The 20,546-nt window shown below is 42.1% G+C and overlaps 1 protein-coding gene across 1 annotated transcript in view; it reads left to right on the top strand.

Annotated features, from left to right (window-relative positions):
- MYO18B (myosin XVIIIB) overlaps window positions 1-20,546 on the top strand; it is a 586,172-nt gene that overhangs the window by 448,985 nt on the left and 116,641 nt on the right. The window contains exons 36-39 of the mRNA XM_088467895.1: window positions 1,698-1,811; window positions 3,234-3,350; window positions 5,768-5,851; window positions 18,884-19,021. Of these exons, the coding sequence (XP_088324021.1) occupies window positions 1,698-1,811; window positions 3,234-3,350; window positions 5,768-5,851; window positions 18,884-19,021 (453 nt within the window). The remainder of the gene's footprint in view (window positions 1-1,697; window positions 1,812-3,233; window positions 3,351-5,767; window positions 5,852-18,883; window positions 19,022-20,546) is intronic.

Below are 20,546 nucleotides of genomic sequence, written 5' to 3' on the forward strand. Positions count from 1 at the left end.
AGACAGATGCGATGGGCCTTGTATTACGGTTGTCTGGGGCTCCAGACAACCAGAATACCTAAAGGAGTGAGACACCAGGAGACATAGGGTGAAATCTAAATAAGTGACTTTATTGTCACAAAAGAAACAGACAAGCACGTATAAAATATTACTCCAAAGTACAAATGGTGCAGCTGAACGCCGATGAATGCCGATGGTGCGGCTAGTGAGCCGAAGAGAAGTGGCAATTGCGCCATTATAGTTATGCCACTGATCTGAAAGTGTTATGTATACTTACAATTCCACTGCCGTCTGTCACTTTTTATCTCGCACATGCGCAGTACCAATTATGCTTAAAATGGTTACTGGGTATACGGCAATAGCAATTTCTTGCATAGTCCCCTGATTTCATTACACATTGCACCAGGGTGTCTATGTTAATTACAGTTTTACAATACTCAGTATCGCTCTTGTATGCAGAAATACAGAATGTTAAATACCCCCTCTATGAAAACTCAGTTATGGTATGTGAACTTTGTTATTGCTGTGGTATTTGTGAGCACCAAGGCAAAATGTTTTAGAATCTCACATATATATGATGACCCGAGACATAATGAGCTGGTGTTGCTACCACCACCCAAGCTATATAACGACTTTGTACCCCTTTCCCCCACAATCTCATAGTAGATAGCCCATGGAATTATAGTTTTTTTTTCGTGCCTTCATTTTGGAAAGAACTTGATTTGACACATACCTAATGAAATCCACATACTCTATATTCATTTACATTCCTTTATGTGTCTCTTCTGTATCCAGATGGATGGTATCACAGAGCCACACAGAAGCAGCTGTGCAATACCGCCCAACAAAATGTAAATGTAGCAGGAGGTGTCTGTTTCAAATAAACACCTCCTTGCTGCATTTGCAATTTGAATGCAGCGTCCGTAGATGCTGCCTCGAATCACCATTGCAACCATCGAGATGAATGGTCACAATGGTTGCACCGTAGGTCAGGCTGCGTAAGCTGAAGCCGGACTGGTGCCTGGGTACTTGTGAGGCCAGGAAATCTGAGTCCACAAATGAAGACCCTGGCTTCGTCCCTCCTGGAAAAAGGGGACAACATACCCCTGTTTCCAGGAATGGTGGCGAGCCATGCCCCCTTTCCGCTCCCCAAATGCCCCAGCATGTCAATCATGCTGGGCTAAGGGGGACTGTGAGCAAGATCACAGGACCTGTTCTGCAAATGCGCAGAACAGGGCCTAGACATTGGAGATGTACGCTAACCATCGGGTTAGCGTATATGTCTGAAAAGGGGCATCTGTCAGTAATGGATTACTCACAGCCATTTTTTTTTTGTAGTTTTGAAGCTATTTTAAGTACTTTCATACACTTGAATAGTAGAGCACTTTATTCTCTAAGTGGTGGTTCATACCTAGAGGTTCTGAAGCATTTATGTAGTGAGAAACAAACACAGCATACAGCGTCCCTTGGAAAAACAGAGAAGTTATGATACCTAAGGTGCCTTTATAACACTTCAAAGAGCATGAAAACCTCAAAATATGTCAAATAGAAAAAAATATATATTTTAAGAATTTTGAGAGATACATTCATTGTTCAATTTTACCCAGACTTTTTTTTTTATGTACAAAATTACCACTGACTTTGAATTCATTAACTTTTTCTGCTGCAGGTCCTAACATCATCTTTCTCTGTTTCAGTTTGAAGAGAGTGAGGCCAGGTATGCAGAGTCCCTGAAGTCCCAGAGATCACTGAGCTTAGACCTGGAAAGTCTACACATGGAGCTAGACAATATTTCTAGGAATAAAAACATGGTAATTTACAGCTTCCTGCTCCTATTAACTGCTTCAATTTATTGTTGCTTCTCCGATTCATGTGTGTGATGACCTTTAGATCATACAGGTTTAGTCTCCCATATCCAAATATTCCAAAATACGGAATTATTTTGGCATGACTGAGATACTGAAACCTTTTAATTTTTGATGGTTCAATGTACACAAACTTTGTCTAAGGCACAAATTATTACAAATATTGTATAAAATTACCTTCAGGCTGTGTGTATAAGGTGTATATGAAACATAAATGAATTTCATTTCTGTACACAAACTTTGTTTGAGCCACAAAATATTTGAATATATTGTATAAAATGACCTGCAGGCTGTGTGTATAAGGTGTATGTAACACATAAATGCATTCTGTGTGTATATTTGGGTCCTATTACCAAGATATTTCATTATGGTATGCAATTATTCCAAAATAAGGAATATTCCTTTATCCAATATACCCCTGGTCCCAAGCATTTTGGATATCGGAGACTCAACCTGTTTTGCTATTTTATTTAACTACTAGCTTTTGTTCGTGGCTTCAAAAAAATTAAATCGCTTCTGCGAACATTTTTTTTTTATTTGAGGTGTTCTAGTTGTATTGCTTTGCATAGGGGCCCTGTCGCAGGAGTGTCTCACGTGACCAGCAGCTATACATACTGGTGGCAGCAGCGCCTTCACCCACCACTCACACCAATGTCACTGTGTGCCCTGTGCACAGACTGCTATGTAGCCTATCCTATTCAAGTGAACATGGGCACAAAGCACCTCTCCCCACCCCTTACCAGTTGTGCGCATGGTGCCACACCTACCTCTTGCAGTGATTATGTCAATACATTTTGTTTTTGTTATTGCTCAGCTTTAACTAGACGGAACGAGATGAAATAAAGTGCAGGTTATTTATAGGAGTTTCCACAAAATTATTCATTTTTCATGAAAATCAGTTTAGTTTTTGTGCCAACTTGGAACAAACAGACAGACACAAAGTTCTTATTAAATTAGTATAGATACTGTATTTATTACTTTGGTTATTTTGTGCAGAAGCTTGAATGCCACAGAAGAGGCAGCATTTATATGACGTGTCTATTTTCATATAATATTACATTTCAGACAGAATCCGAACCAAAATACTTGAGGGTGATTTTGCCAATACCAAAACACGATGATGAATTAGAACCAAAACTAAAATACGGGGTCCTGGACACATCTCTAGCAAAGTTGTAAGAAATGTGTTGAAAGCAGTCCACAACAGGTCTTTGACAGTGTAATGTTATTTTCTGCTTTATCATATTGTAGACACATTCGGTGGCTTTGCCATTTCCAATTTTTGCTTTTGATTGTTTGATCCCTAACTGATAATGCAGAACAACATATTACTATCACACCCAGCATTTTCTCTCCTTTCTTTACTAGGCTGATGAACAATTGTTCCAGCTGCAGCACGAGAATGCTGATCTTCTGAAGAGGATTGATGAGGATCAGGAAGACCTGAATGAGCTTATGAAGAAACACAAAGCTCTTATTGCTCAGGTAGAGACATAAGACCTGCAACTAAGCTTTTCACAGCTCCCTCTGAATGCAGAAGACACACATTAACATTTAGCTTGAAAAGAAATAGAAAGTGCAATTTTTTCAATGGATTAATATCTCTCATCTCTCGAGAATCTGAAATGAAGAATGTGACATTAGGTTGACAATAAGGAACACCTTTGTCACACTGAAGTGAAACAAAGTAATTCAAATCCACCTGACGTGTATACCCGAGTCTCTTTTACTGGTGATTCTTACCCAAGGAGTCATGTCCATGTTTACTTTAATGTATGCCTATATTTCTAAATAGTGTAGAGCTGAAGTCTTCATATATAATATGTCTCATTTTATTCTACTTAATTGCAGTTTATACAAAAATAGCGCCACACCATTGTGAATTTTAACTTTTTTAAAGTGAAATTCTTCATATAAACATTTTTTAATTTAGCATTGCTATGTAAATGGGTAATAAACTTTGTGATAATGGGACATGTAATGAAAGCATATATGGGTACAATGCAGTGATGTGCAGTCAGGAAAGGATGGTTGTCACAGCCTTTCCTATCATACTTAGGTATATTCCACAGTTGTTACTATAAAAATTCTAAGAAAAATTTAAAGAAAATATTATAAATATCTTCTTTGTATTATTCTAATCATTTTTATAATCAAAGCTCTGGAGTAAAAAGTATATGGCAGGTGAGGCACTGACTCCCATCCACCCCCACTCCGTCTACCTTTTCCGAACATCCCAGATCAAAACTCACCAAATTTCCTGCACTATATACTGCTGCACCTTTGTATAATGCCCACATGAGCCTTTGGGTTCCTAAATGTATGAGTAAATCTGTCTCATACTACCCAGTGCCTCCCCAACCATTTACCTCACTGCATGTCACTGGTGCAATGTGAATTGCTTAATTACAATTTAGGTCAACTACACTCCCAGAATGCTTTGCACCGGTGTATCTTGTTTGTTCAATAAGATTATATTGATATTATGTAAAGGTTGTGTTCACTCAGATGTAGATTACAGTCAAGGTATCTTTCACATTGACCTAAACAGACTTTGGTATTAAACATGACTATGTGGTAGAGATGAGCGGTTTGAGTTTGCTGAAAACTGAATAGACCCGATCTCTGGGATCCCAAGTCGAACCAAATCCTGATTCGTATCAGCTTGAGGCACCAAGTAGAACCTGACTCGGGTCATCTCGCCAAGTTCGGATCTCGGAAACGAAATCTTGCTTGTTTTGGATTGCATATAATTTCCTCCCTAGGGATTTCAGGTGCCATTTCACACAGGAGAGTGTATGGAGAGGGTGCGGGCTGTAGTTCATGCTGCAATACTACATACTAGTCGCCGCTAGAGAGAGTTATAGGTAGATGGAGTGGGTGGGAAGCGTGTAAAAGACTGCAGGCATCTTTGCCACTGTGATGTTTGCTTGTCAGACACTAGTAACTAGCACCTGCAATCCAGCTCAAATAGTCTCTTGTGTATGTATGTCAGTAGTGAGCTTGAAGTGAGCTGCATCTACTTACTCTATTAAATTGTTTTTAATAGATGTGCTATATTCTTTAAACTGCCGTGTGTTTGGGGCGCTGCTCTGTTGCTTAGTATAGCCAGCCAGCTCACTGCAGACTTGGGCTAATATTGGTGAAAACAATATTGTGAGCTGTAAGGTGATCAACATTGACTGGAAATGACTAGAAATTAATGTTATTGATATCAATAACAAAAACAGGTCCAAGTTACATGACTTTAGCTGTTTTTTATAAATTTATAAAAAAAAATCCAGACCCAAAAGCAAATACAAAGCCAAAACACTTGAGGGTGGTTTTGCCAAAACTAGATGTGCACGACCCCCTCAAATTATGTTTTTGATTTTAGCAAAACCACCCTCAAGTGTTCTGGTTATTTTCTGTTTTGGTTTTGTTTTTTTGGATTTCTTTTAAATTCATAAAAAACAGCTAAAATCACGTCATTTGGACCTGTTTACATGCAATACAAAACCTGAAATTTGTTTTTTAAATCTGAGTTCTGAACTTACAGCAGACACGAGCCAGGACTAGGTTCTACTTGGAACCCCTAAAGTGATCCATGCCGGGACTCAATTCGACTTGGAACCCCAGAGTTCAGCAAAACTGAACTGCACATCTCTAGCCAAAACCAAAACATGATTATGATTTAGAAGTTAGAACCAAAACCAAAACATGGGGGTCTGCACACATCTCATCTATGTAGAGGGTAGATACTGTATGTTAATCAAAGCAAAACCGTATATGCTGGATGACCATCATTAATTCAGTGATTTCTGAAACTACTAGATCATACGGGGTATTTAGAAGACTTGTTTTATATTATATATAACTTAAATATTGTTAACCCTGTGTCACTTTTTCCTCTTGGTAATTAGTCTGCAACTGATATTGCACATATTCGAGAGCTACAAACTAAGCTAGAAGACACTCAGAGAGAGAAGCAAAGTCTTCAGGAAAAGGTGAGATTGTGCTCTTTTTCTCATACAGTCTATATCAAGGGTAGGCAACGTTTTTCTCTTTGGGTAACAGATGTTCAACATTACAAGCTAAAAAAGTTTCTCAAGTGCCACTACTATTACAACATATACAAACATTTAGAAAATGACTAGATCGGTACTAAAAATGTTAGTGGCTTTCTTGTCCTTCCTAAGCTATTTTGCTCAGGTTAGTTTGATAATTTGTAGTCTGGAGAAGAAGATATGCTTCACAATTTTGTACCGTTATTCGACCGTGAGTAGGACTAACATAAGTTCACTCACCAGAGGCCCAGGCTATTTTGGGGTATGTTGGCCATGCTTTGGTACTTCTGTTCAGAGGCTATGGCATGCCAAAAAGGTTATCCTCTATGAGAAAAGGAGGTGAAAGATGAGGAGATGAGCACACCTACTAGGAGAGGGACTAACTCCACTTGTGACATTCAAAACATCCTCAAGTGCCACTTTGTGGCACTAGTGACAAGGGAGGGTTGCCTACCCCAGGTCTTTGTACTATATAGTGTAATAGTTATAGGTATTTTCATTCCAACTGGAAGTATTCCCTGTAATGGAATTGATCTCCTTGAGCATTTACTTTGAGCAACTGATCTCTGCATAACGTGCTTGAAATACTTTCCTTCCCAGAAATATCTTCATCACCTCCTAAGGTGTCTCCTGAAGTCCTCATACTTCCTACAGCATATTCCCAAACTTTACTGCTCTCCATCTTCTGCCCCTGCAATGGTGTATGAGCCGCAATGGAGTTTAGAGTTAAACAGCATTATGAGTTTGTTATGGTTAGACTGCAAAACTTAGGTGAATGGTTTAGACTTTGAGGAGGCTTTGGGAGGGTATTAGGGGTTAGGTTTGGACAACAGGTAAGAACGGACTTAGGTGAAGTTATGTATCAACTGCTGAGGTGGTGAGTGTGACTTCTAAGGTGAAACCATTTAATTGCAGGGGCAGAAATACAGGAGACAATGGAAGGCGATTGCCACTGGGTGCAAGGGGGCACACTGACCTCCTAAATTGCTCCAGGTTCTGCTTTATGCACCCCAGAGCAGGAATAAGCAAGGAGCCAGGGATGCACATGTCGCTGTCCCCCCTCTCCCAGGGACCCCACTCCGGAGTCGTTTCCAGTCTAAGAAACCACAGCAATGTACATAAAAAGGATGGGGCAGAGACTGGAATGCATGTCCCCTCCTTCCTATGTTTTGCCCCCTCACACACGTCCAACCTGCTTCCTCTGCTGTTGCTTTGAGAGCAGCACATAGCAAGAATGGAAGACTCTGATCAGCTACAGGTAGTGTTTGAGTGCTGGGTTGTTGGTACAGATGTGTCCACATATATCTTATTGCGTTGTGTGTTGAACAGCCCTTCTAGTCGCGCTATGCCGTGGCGTGACTTGGAAACGATGATCGTCCTTTTGTGCGACTTTTTACCTTCAAATACACATACAGCTTCAACTGATTAAAATGATATTCGGCATGTCTATATTCTGTTTGTTACTGCGGGTGTATCTGCATACGAAATGCTACTTTAAAATGTCACAGCCGCTGACACTGTAAGTTGCATTTCTCATGCAGATATAACTGTAGTTGCATTCAAATGGAAAAAGTCACACGCAAAAAATGTTCGGCGCTACCGAGTCACACAGCGTTCACGCGTTATGTTTAACGAGACTTGTAGTTCTTGGAGGTAAGATGTACAGTATGTGGACACTTCTGTAGTTAATTGGGGGACGAGTTATTTAGGTGCTGCTAAGATGTTAGTAGTGAAATCAGAGGGGAGAGTTTGTGCCTGGGTAGTGAATGTGGTTTAGGAGGAGTGTGTGCGAGTGCTGCTGGCACTGGGGTGTTGATAGTGAATGCGAGTGGAAGGGGGGGTTAACAACAACTATCTTGCTTCAGGGCTCCAGGCATGAACTTACGCCCCTGTTTAGTCGGAACCAATTGCTGATTATTCAAATAATTTGGGGCTCATCTTAAGGAGTCTATTTACTAAGCAGTGTTAGGAGACAGAGTGAAAAGTGATAAGGTGCCAGCCAATCAGCTCCTAACTGCCATCTCACAGGCTGTGTTTGAAAAATGACAGTTGGGAGCGGATTGGCTGGCACCTTATCACCATTCACTTTATCTCCTAACACAGCTTAGTAAATCAAACCCTCTTTTACCTAAAATACCCGACACGCTGTAACATGGCTTGGGTGATCTTTCACATAATGGTGATTATTGACTACACCCACATGAACAGCCGCATTAATGTGATTTCACTGATATGGTATAACATATATATTATTTAATACATTACATTTATTTAGATGAGATCTGTTTTTCACATTACATTGTATAATGAGAAACATGACAAGGTTGTATGAAAATATTATGCGCATTAATGTCACAACTAAACATTTCTTAACTAAGCAAAATATTTGTTGTTAGTTGAGCATAAATTCTATATCATGTGGTTTTCCAATTCACTTTGTCTGTACATTATACTAATTAAAAAGATACTGATGTGTAAACATGAAAAATGTGTCTGCTGACATTTTTGTATGGCAGCAATATTGCAGACACAGCAGCTTCTGACAAAAATAAATGATGATGCACATGTTCTAGATTATAGCCCTTTCTCAGGAGGAAAGGATGACATCTCTCCAAAACATCAATTGAACTACCTTTCAGATATAAATTGCACAAATCTGTCAGAAACAAAATCTGAGTTTTATAAAGTTACATATATGCCACCTGTCTGATGGGCATTTGCTTAAAGAGTAAATAATGCTACAGTACATTTTAAAATTGATATATACTGCAAAAGTTATGTCTTATCAAGTAGACTAATGTACATGACAAGACTGAAGTGTTTATATCAGTGATGGGCAGGGGTGTCTTAAGAGAGGAGGGGGCCCATGTGCACTCCCTGTGTGGGGCCCCCTCCTCTCTCCCCGGTGGCCGGCAGCAGGCTGACATGGCTGGCCAGCCACCGGAACATTAGTAGACTCCGTGCACTAGAGTGTGCCTGGAGTCTACTGAATATGCGTCGGCCATTTTCCGGTGTTCTGTGCAGCGCTGACACCCACCGCGGGACCATGGACAGGTAAGTTTAAAATAATAAAAGTGCAGGGTGTGCGGTGTGGGGCCCCCCTGGACCCAGGGGCCCATGTGCCCCGCACACACTGCACCCATTATAGATACGCCACTTGTGATGGGAATCCTGGCTGCACAATACTCTAATGCTGGGTACACACTAGACAATGTGTACCCGGATGATATGGCGGCCGACATGCAGTATCATAGCCACGGTACACATCAGAATGATGTAATGAATGATGGAACGATCTGTTGTTCCATCCTTCATTACCTTGCATGGCCACCCGGAAGATATATCGCTAATGACCGCGGGAGCAAGCAGATTGAGCATTCACAATGAACGATCTGGCCGATATGTCATTCTGACTCAGCTTTAAACGTCATATCGGGCCGACATTGCTCCAGTATGTACCTAGCTTTAGGGGTATATTTACTAGCATCAGTTTTGGGTCTCCGGTGGTTTTCCAGTGGTTTTAGCAAGCCCAAACTGATGAGAAACCACGCACACTTTTAATAGAATAGAACATCGGCTCACCATCAATGTTTTTAGTACAAATATAGAAACCCCGTATTTTTAATGCGTCGGCTTTCGTAACCACCGGAAAGCCACTGACAAACTCACCCAAATAAATGAAGAGGTTGTGACGGGCATTATGGCATGTTGTTTAAGCTACAGTACCTGGTCAGTCAGAAGGAAATGAATAACCATGCACATATAATGGAGGCAATTACTGTATAAAGCAAAAGCTTTAGAAACTGTTACATTTAGATATTATTCTCTTATGAGGAAAAAAGTATTTTATTAATATACTTATATAACGGATCTGGAATGAGCAGGGTCACCTCAGTCTCCGCCCACCGCATGGCTCGTCCCCGCTCTGGACTTCCCTGTTGTTTTGTGGCTTCATGACGCTTTTCCACGTCTCCCTCTCGGTCTGTTAAAATCCCATTATAGATCCCCCCCCAAAAAACCAATGTAAAAAACAGATGCAGATATGATGCACCCCATCATATCCGCTGAATAGTATATACAGTGGTTTGGTCCTTCAATTTCCCAGTTAGAGCTTCTACTCATCTAGACCACTACAAGGAGGACATGTATGGGTGCTTGTGAAGGAACAGATATAACATTTTAAGAGAATGCAGAACAGCCCAGATGGTAGATGCCTGAGATGGACTGAATGGATGCAGGATGCACTTATACGTAAGTAGCTGGAGATGAGTCTGATACAGTATGCACTTGAATGTAGATCACTAAAGCTGCACTGCGAACCTGCGATTGTATTCCAATTACGCCTGCATAGAGGATCCATTCGCAAAGTGAATGACGGGTACAGAGGGGGGGAGGTGGTTAGAATGACTCAGGCTTGCATAAATTAGCCATTGCGATCTCCTATGCAGCATGAGAGCTCACTGCTTGTCTCGAGGATGCTGTATTTTAGTCAGGTCTGATCTGCTGCAAGGGCTGCATGGCTAGCCGAAGTTACCGATGTTTACACTGGTACGCGATGTCGGACAGATATGAGAAAGCAGCATTGGGCGTCCCTATGTTTGAGTAAGCTTTGGAACTATTAGCATATTTTCGCAGCTGTGGCCTATGTGGGATCACAGATGTGATTGCATTAGTGTCCATCTCTGAATCAGGCCCTGATGCAGATGCACTTGGTAAGCGCAGAATACGGGAGGATGAGTCAGATGCAGATGCACTTTGAAAGCACAGATCTCTGAAGACAAAGTTTGATGCAGAAACTGGAACAGAGTTGGAAGCCACCATAGCCAGAAGTAGAGTGTTGATCTGGCAATGAGCTGGAATTTTTTTTTCTTTTAAAAAGCCCACCAGACTGACAGGCCATCAGCCCGCTGGGAAAATTTCCAGTGAGCCCTACGGCCAAGCCACCCCTGACCATATTGCAGGCTGGTTCACTAAAATTTCCAATAAATATGCTCGTACACAGCAATACACCGGATTTATAACCAAACTTCCTTTTTTGCTTTATAAAAAGATCATCAATACTGTAGGAAGCTTGTCTACCAACGAAATAATGATAATTATAATAGCAGTTTTGTTCCTTTGCTGCAACTCAAGTGATTACTTCCATAGTCTGGTGTTATTTCTTTGTAATCAGTGTAACCTGCAATTTTAATCATTGGCCACTGGAATAACAAGTTAGCTGTTGAAAGAAAATTAATTCATGTCAGTTATTTTTGTTCGTGTTCACTATGTTTTGCTGCTTAGAGTGAACTATTGTATTTATCATAGACTTTACTTGAAAACTTTTTACATCTCTACTTGGGTTAGCAACCTGGGTAACACAATACAGTTACTTCTGCCACTGCCAATACTTGGATATGACCAGTGTTATTGTACAGGTTATTACTCTTGGTTGCATGTAAGGCTGGGCCTCGTAAAAATGGCCACGCTTGTCATATATAATATTAGGGGTGAGCGGATTCGGATTTCTGAAATCCGAACCCCCCCGAGCCCCCCCGATCCGAGGCAGATCCGAGTCAGGCTCGACTTTTCCCGCCTGACTCGGATCTGAAATCGAGGCAAAACGTCATCATCCCGCCTTCCGGGTCTCGCGGGTTTTGGATCCTATATAAGGTACCCGCGTCGGCGCCATTTTCTCACTCGGCTGTGGACAGTGAAGAGGGAAGGTGGGAGTTAGGGCTGGCTGGGCTGTGTAGTGTAGTGTAGTGTAGTGCAGAGTAGTGTTGTGCTGTGCTGTGCTGCTGTTGTCCACTACTTCAAAGTCCATAGGGGCTGGCTATGTTGTGCTGTGCTGCTGTTGTTAATAGGGGCTGTGTCCACTACTTCAAAGTCCATAGGGGCTGGCTGGACTGTGTTGTGCAGTCAGTTCTCCATAGGGGCTGTGTCCACTCCAAAGTCCTGTGCAGTGTCCCAGTCCTAAAGGGGTGCTGTAGTGTTGTCCAGGGGGTGCTCTGTCCATCAGGGGTGCTCCCCCCAAGTGCTAAAAATATAATATTTTTTCTGTGTTTGTGAATTGTGTGCGCAGTAGCCGCACGTGCATCAACAAAGTAGTGCCAAGCGTGCGCCTGTGTCATAAGTAAAGGGCCGGCTGGCTTGACCGTTAAAGGGTGCTGTAACCCCCAAAGTACACTCCAAACCAAATAACAAAATATTTTTTCTGTGTTTGTGAATTGTGTGCGCAGTAGCCGCACGTGCATCAACAAAGTAGTGCCAAGCGTGCGCCTGTGTCATAAGTAAAGGGCCGGCTGGCTTGACCGTTAAAGGGTGCTGTAACCCCCAAAGTACACTCCAGTCCAAACCCCCAAAAAAATTATTTTCTGTGTTTGTGAATTGTGTGCGCAGTAGCCGCACGTGCATCAACAAAGTAGTGCCAAGCATGCGCCTGTGTCATAAGTAAAGGGCCGGCTGGCTTGACCGTTAAAGGGTGCTGTAACCCCCAAAGTACACTCCAAACCAAATAACAAAATATTTGTTCTGTGTTTGTGAATTGTGTGCGCAGTAGCCGCACGTGCATCAACAAAGTAGTGCCAAGCGTGCGCCTGTGTCATACGTAAAGGGCCGGCTGGCTTGACCGTTAAAGGGTGCTGTAACCCCCAAAGTACACTCCAAACCAAAAAAATATATATTTTCTGTGTTTGTGAATTGTGTGCGCAGTAGCCGCACGTGCATCAACAAAGTAGTGCCAAGCGTGCGCCTGTGTCATAAGTAAAGGGCCGGCTGGCTTGACCGTTAAAGGGTGCTGTAACCCCCAAAGTACACTCCAGTCCAAACCAAAAAAAAAAATATTTTCTGTGTTTGTGACTTGTGTGCACTGTGGCTGCACGTGCATCAACAAAGGAGCAGCGCCAAGCGTGCGCCTGTGTCCCATAAGTAAAGAGCCGGCTGGCTCATTTCTTAAAGGGTGGTGTAACCCACAAAGTGCACTACTCTCCAGCAAAAATAAAAAAATATTTTCTGTGTTTGTGTGCGCTTTAGCCGCACGTATATATCAATATAACATAAATGGAGGACCAAACTTTCTCTGATAAAAATAATATGGGGAAAGATCAAGAACCACTTCCTCCTAGTGCTGTTGCTGCTGCTGGGAGTTGTTCATCATCCCAGAGAGGAAGTAGGAACACCACCACTTTTACTAAACAATTGACCCTCCAACAGTCCCTAGCGATGAGGATGAAGTACGACAGCAGTCATCCTGAAGCAAAACGTATAACTGAGGCCTTGACTGCTATGTTGTTCGGTATCCGCCATTAGTGCAGTGGGATTTAGACAATTGATGGAGGTAGTGTGTCCCCGGTTCCAAATCCCGTCTAGATTCCACCTGCATCCTTAAAGCAGCAGCGACAAGCGTGCATCTGTCTGTTAAAGGGTGGTGTAACCCTCAAAGTGCGCTCCACAAACAATAAAAATATTCTTCTTTTTTTTTCTGTCTTTGTGAAATGTGTGGGCTGTAGCCGCACCTGCATCCTTAAAGCAGCAGCGACCAGCGTGCGTCTGTCTGTTAAAGGATTACATCGGTGACAACATCCAAGTAGGCATGTCAGACAGTCCGTACCTGTACTGGCAGGAAAAAGAAGCAATTTGGAGGTCCCTGTACAAACTGGCTCTATTTTACCTGAGTTGCCCCCCCTCCAGTGTGTACTCCGAAAGAGTGTTTAGTGCAGCCGGGAACCCTGTCAGCGAAAGGCATAGGAGGTTGCTTCCACAAAATGTGGAGAAGATGATGTTCATAAAATGAATTATCAACTCTTCCAGGGAGACCAGCCTCCTGAACGTACAGAGGGACCTGTGGTTGTGGATTCCAGTGGGGACAAATTAATACTCTGTGAGGATGAGGATATACACAACACTGAAGAGGGTGAGGAATCAGTGGATGAGGAGGATGAGGATGACATCTTGCCTCCGTAGAGCCAGTGTGTGCAGGGACAGATTAATTGCCAGCTTGTTTTGTGGGGGCCCAAACGAACCAATCATTTCAGCCACAGTCATGTGACAGACCCTGGCGCTGAAATGATTGGTTTGTTAAAGTGTGCATGTCCTATTTATACAAGATAAGGGTGGGTGGGAGGGCCCAAGGACAATTCCATCTTGCACCTCTTTTTTTTCTTTGCAGTATGTACTGTTTGGGGCCTAGTTTTTCAAACTGCCATCCTGTCTGCCACTGCAGTGTCACTCCTAGATGGGCCACGTGTTTGTGCCGCCCACTCGTGTTGCTTAGCATAGTCATCCAGCTACCTCGGTGCAACCTTTTGGACATAAAAACACTATTGTGAGGTGTGAGGTGTTCAGAATAGACTGGAAATGAGTGGATATTAAGGTTATTGAGGTTAATAATAGCATAGGAGCAGAAAAACCCACACATTCTGTGATTTTAGCTGTTTTTATGCTTTTTTAAAAAAAAATACAGATCCAAAACACAAAACCCAGAACCCAAAACACGGAAGGGTGGTTTTGGCAAAACCAATCCAGATCCAAAACACGAAGAAAGATCCAGATCCAAAACCAAAGCACAAAACACGAAAAGTGGCCGGTGCACACCCCTATATAATATATATATATATATATATATATATAAACTGATATGCATTATGCATAACATCTTGGACTTCACACCCCAATTCTAAACATAATGGGACGTGCTACCATTCTGAGACTTGTACGTCCATATAGAGAAAAGAGAAGATGCAGGTGCACACTCCAAATACTAAACACTGCCAATCAGAAATATTACAATAAACTACGCTCTATAACAGAGTAAATTTGAGTTGCTTAGCATAATTTTGATTAAAAATATGGGCCCACCCACTGCGTCCAGGTGACCTCATCATCAGGTGGGTCCCTAACACTAAGGTTCAAGTCTAGGGCACAGGACCCCCCAGGCCAGCACAACCCAACCACCCCAAAACATCACACGAGTGAGAGGTTTAAGTGTTAGATTAGTAAGAAGCAGCAGTTATGCATTGATATTGTTAAATAAGTGAGAGATAATAATTAAATGGTAATAAAAATAATAATAAGGTGTTACATAGTTAAAAAAAAAAGTGCATCTGCATTTTCTCTTTTCTCTGTGTGGATATACAGATGTGTCCTCATACAATACACCTAGCATCTATATGCAAGAGGGAATGAGATGCCTGGCTCAACTGAGATGCTCCGAGAGGTGTAATGTACTATTATTTTGTTCACATTTTGCATTGCAGACGCAGTGACACACCACTCAAAGTGTGCTACAGATGCTGGGCTGCAATTTTAACCACACATAAATTAGTTTTAAATACCTACAAAGTCGCAGAGGAAGCACAGCGGAACTTATTGTGAGAAAAAGCTGCAGCTGCTGCATTGGGGCCCTTCTCACAGCTTCAGACTCAGGTCCTGATTCACAGCCGGACGCTCTGACAGAGCGCTTGCTCTGAATCAGGGCCGTCCTTCTTGATTTTTACAGCGGCCTCCTGGCCACTCGTATAGCTGTGGGTGACCACTCACAGCTATAGCGAGCGGCCAGGAAGATGGTCGCGATGGTCAAGATAATCGTGACCATCGGGCTTGCGATGAGACCCTTGTGGTAGGGTCTCGTTGCCGCAAGCCCTAGAGTGCTTTCGGCACAAACAGAGCCGAAAGCACTCCCACTGACATCACTTGTGATGTCAGTGGGGCCGGCCCCAGATGGTAGGCGTTCCCATGGGAACGCCTCTGTCTGGGCAGCCACGCCCCCGGCACACCCTCCAAAGGGGGCGTGCTGTCACTCAACATCGACAGCACACCCCCTTTGGTACGAGACCCGGAGCGACGTTTTGTCCGTCGCTATCCGGGTCTCGCGCATGCGCACTGGGCCACCATCGACCCGCCTGCGAGCGTTCAGTGCTCGCGAGTGGGTCTGAATCAGGCCCACAGTCACACACATATATATAAATATAGCACATCAAATTGGTCACTGCAATCTAGCATAGTAGTTTTGTCCCTCCCAGTTTGTTTTATTTATGTAAATAACAGGCATATTTTAAGCCATAAAGACTATTGGCTGAGTTGCCCAGGATCTAGAGCACCGAGAATGGCTATTTGCTGCAACTTGAGCAACAATGTATGAGAACACATACAGTATACAGTATGTATACATTTGGGAAGTGTTTTTTATGTGGTTGTGCAAGGCTGTCTTTAAGGTGGAGTTCTGCTACGCAATCTATATTATCACGTGTGTGATGTGTCTGTAGAACACGGTGGAACATTGGTTGTAGGAAAAAGTATTTTTTTTGTGTGCACTGTTAACAAGTTTAATAGAGTTGCACTACGATATTATGGTACTATATTTGGGGAGAGACATTCCTACTGAAACCCATTATCTTGTTTATGTTACTTTGCTATATGCAACTATTTTCACCAAAGAATATGCACTATATTGTTTTATTGATTTGATTGAATAAGTGTTGGCACATTAAATGGGTATTTTCTTTAGTGGCGAGGCATTCTTAAAGAAACCCAATTTATACATGTATCACCGTGTTATATACACATATATTTACTAATTATTTATTTTGAGTACTATAAGGTGCTTCTAAATCCTCCACTAACACAACATATATACATATATAATATATATATACTCCAGTAGCACACAAGGTGACACTCAGAGACTTCCAAACCAGTGAACCCAATGTGCGGCTATTTATTAAATGGCCGATGTTTCGGGGACCGTATCCCCTTTCTCAGGTCAGCAATACAACACACAGTGTGATGAACATGCAAATATATATTGTAAAATATCAATCAAAACTTAACCTCATCCCCCCGAGGGAACCTCGGTCCCACCGACCGTTCATCCATCCATTTTACACTATATATTTGCATGTTTGTCACACTGTGTGTTGTAATGCTGTCCTGAGGAAGAGGATATGGTCCGCGAAATGTTGACCATTGGTTTCACTGTTTGGAAGTCTCTGAGTGCTGCATCATGTGTTATTGGAGTGTATTTGGGGGTGCTGACCCCCGAGGAGGGCACCGGAGCAAGCTTTGGCTGCGTGGTAAGCTGGAGTGCCTGGGCATATATATATATTACTGAAACAAGGTATAGAGATCTGCCCATTATATAAGCTTACAGTCTATAGTACGAGGGTTGTTCAAAAAGTAATGCCTAAATGCTCACAACTAAAATTTTATTATAGATACAGATTTGAAAATTTGCAGTAAAATACTTTGAAGTCTTAGTAACAGAATGACTTTACTCAAAATATTCACCATCTGCCCTCAAACATTTTCTCCATCTCTCAACCCAAGCTGTGATTCTACTTTGGAAAAATTCCAGTGGTTGGTGTTTGACCTAGGAACGTATGACAATTTTAACAACCTCTATGTCTTCAAAATGTTGACCCCGGAGACAGTATTTGAGAGGGCCAAACAGTGAAAGTCAGAAGGGGCCAAATCAGGACACTATGGTGGATGTGGCATTATTGCTCACCCCATTTTGGCAATGGCCGTAGATGTTGCCATCGAAGTGTGAGGTCTGGCATTGTCGTGGTGTAAGATGACATTTGACAGTGGAATTGTTGACCTTTTTTTGCAGATGGCTTCTTTCAGCTTCTTAAGTGTAATAATGTATCGATTACTGTTGATTGATTGGTTTGGTTCCAAGTAATCAATGAGAATAACACCTCGGCAATCCCAGAAGAATGTGGCCATAACTTTCTTTACGGATCACTGTGATTTAAACTTTTTTGGCCTAGGTGAACTTGGGTGTTTCCATTGTTTTGATTGGGCCTTTGTTTCTGGGTCATAAAGGAATACCCAGGTCTCATCTCCTGTAATGACATTTTCCAAAAACGTCTCAGGGTTGGCTTCAAAGTTGATCAAAAGGTCATTGTACACTACCACCCTCTGGGCCTTATTAATTGCTTTGGAACCCATTTAGCACACACTTTACGATATCTCAAATCATTGATTAGTGTTTCTACTGTGCCATGGCTACATTCAAGTTCATCACTGATATCTCTGATGGTCTGATGGTCACACGACGGTCTTTCTGAATCATGGCATCGACTTTGTGTTGGTTCTCTGCTGTCACTGCAGTTGATGGTCTGCCACCACGAGGTTTGTCGCACATGGATGATTCTCCCGATTGAAAAAACTTCATCCACCTTCTGACATTGCTATAGTCAATTGTATGCTCACCATACACTTTTTTCAGTCTCTGTGGATTTCTGTAGCACTGCAGACTTTTTTTTCCAGAAAGTCAATGATGGCTATTTGTTTCATCTTGGATTCCATGGTATTTCTTGGACTACCTAAACAAAAATACATATATAGCTAGCAGACATATCAAACTACAAACTGACAAAGTTTCAAATAAATGTTGCATATTATTTTAAAGTTATGAGCATTTAGGCATTACTTTTTGGACAACCCTCGTATAATGAAATCTAAAGTTCCATGAATTTTATTTCAGTTATGCCATTGATTTGCCTATTTTTGCACTTTTGAGTTTAATTCTCAAAGTTGCATTTTAGTGTTTTGACTCTCTTAGAAATGGATCCCTAAATTTATTGTCCTATAATTGTGAGTAATTGAATATTCATCATCTTCACTGCTCTGCTAATTCCCAAACTACCTTCATAAATATGAATCTGGTCAACGATGCTACTTAATGAAATCTTGAACCGCGTCTATGATTTTTATTGCTGAATGTTTTTTTTCTACTGCGGAACAACAGCTTGAAAGAACAAAATATTAAATGCATCCCAAAGAACAAAGCTGTAGACTTTAAGGTGACGCTATTGATTTGAAGTTTTGTATCTCACTATGAAGTCATTAAGGTGATTCTGATTCTAACACAACATACTTCTAAAACATCACGTAAGAAAAAGCTAGTAACTGAGACTGATTCAGAAATGCTATTACCAAGCATGTTTGTACTCGTTAACTTATTAATGTTTTTGTGAATGGAAACAGTTGCAGGTGGCACAGAGTCGCATTGCATATTTGGAACAGTCTATGGTGGAGCGTTCCATTGTGAGTCGGCAAGAGTCAGTGATTTGTGATATGGAAAACAAGCTGGAGTTTCAAAGAGCTCAGATTAAAAGATTTGAGGTGAGTAGAGTTGACAGTCTAAAGCTTGGCCTTTTTGTTTCAATATTTTTACCTACTATTTTTCATGAATGGAGTAAACAAAAATTTATTATATTGAACTTTGCGAGTTAATAATAATCATTAATACAAATTAATCTTATAAGCTTCTGGCAGAGAAAATACAGAAATATAAAGAAGGGGCAGGTAAGAACAGGGCCGTCTCTTCCATTGGGCTTTTAGGGCAGTTGCCCAAGGGCCCAAAGCTTCAAGGGACCTTCTAGCCCCCTGCAGCAGCGGCCAGTTAGTAAATGTTTTTTGTTTGTTTTTTAAAGTAAAAGCCTGTGTCCCCCCCGTGACGAGCGACACCCCCCTCCTTCCCCTGCAGCCGTGGCCAGATAGTAAAGTCTGTGTCCCCCCTGTGATGAGCGACCCCCCTTTCCCCTGTAGCCACGGACTGTCTGTATCTCTGTGACACAGCTGCACTGCGTGTGTAGCGCTGACCAGAGTTTGATCAGCACTACACAGAGACAAACACACAGCCGCCGGCGCCGGCAGCTGTGTGTTTGTATTAGCAGCTGATGAGTGTCAGACAGACTCTCATCGGCTGCTGCTCCCACTGCTGGAGCCGCTCCATCTTCCGGCTCCCGCAGTGGGTAATGGGAGAGACGTCATGACGTCTCTTCCATAATGCAGAGCAGCCCGGCCCAGGAGGCTCTATATAAAGGGTAATACTGGGGGTACTGAATAGGGGGAGACTACAACTGGGGCCACTATTTAAAGGGCACTGCATAAGGGGTACCACTACTGGGAACACTGCATGGGGGGTCTACTGCTGGGGGCACTATATAAGGGGCATTGCATAGGGGGTACCACTACTGGGGAAACTGCATTGGGGGGACTACTACTACTATATTACTACTGTGGGCACAATGGGTGGGTTGGATGCATTGCTTTTCCCAGGGCCCACACTGCTGTTAAGACAGCCCTGGGTAAGATAAACCAACAAGGCAACAAACTAGACCGGGAAGGAAAGTAAATAGCAAAATAGAGGCAGGGCACACACTAGCCTTCCATATTAGGCAATATGTAGAAGCTTATTGGTTTCCATGTGTCCATGAAGAGATGCCAGCTAGGACTCTAAGCCTTTATCAAATTGTCTCAAATTTCCTATATGTCAGATCATTTTTATTATTAAGCATCAGACATTATTTTTTGACTTTCTAAAGGATATCCCCACCTTCATTGGAGTTTATATATTTCACATACATAGGATCAAGTGGATCCTATGTATGTGAGGTATAAGGTAAAGTCTCTATTTGTATGTATTTCTTCAGTGTTTACACAGACTCCATTTCAAACTCTATTTACCCTGGTCCTCAGAATTGTACAAAAACCCAATGGTTTGCGTACATCTCTGATATTGGGGCATCTGCACATGCACAGGACCTGTTCTATACATGTGCAGAATGGATCCTGCATCGCTAAACGCAGTGGCCCCTGACATACAGCTTAATTAACAGGCTGTGGCCATTTGGGGGCGTGGTGC

Source organism: Taudactylus pleione, unplaced genomic scaffold (assembly GCF_031769625.1).
Source record: "Taudactylus pleione unplaced genomic scaffold, aTauple2 ptg000078l, whole genome shotgun sequence".
In the NCBI taxonomy this organism is placed as follows: domain Eukaryota; kingdom Metazoa; phylum Chordata; class Amphibia; order Anura; family Myobatrachidae; genus Taudactylus; species Taudactylus pleione.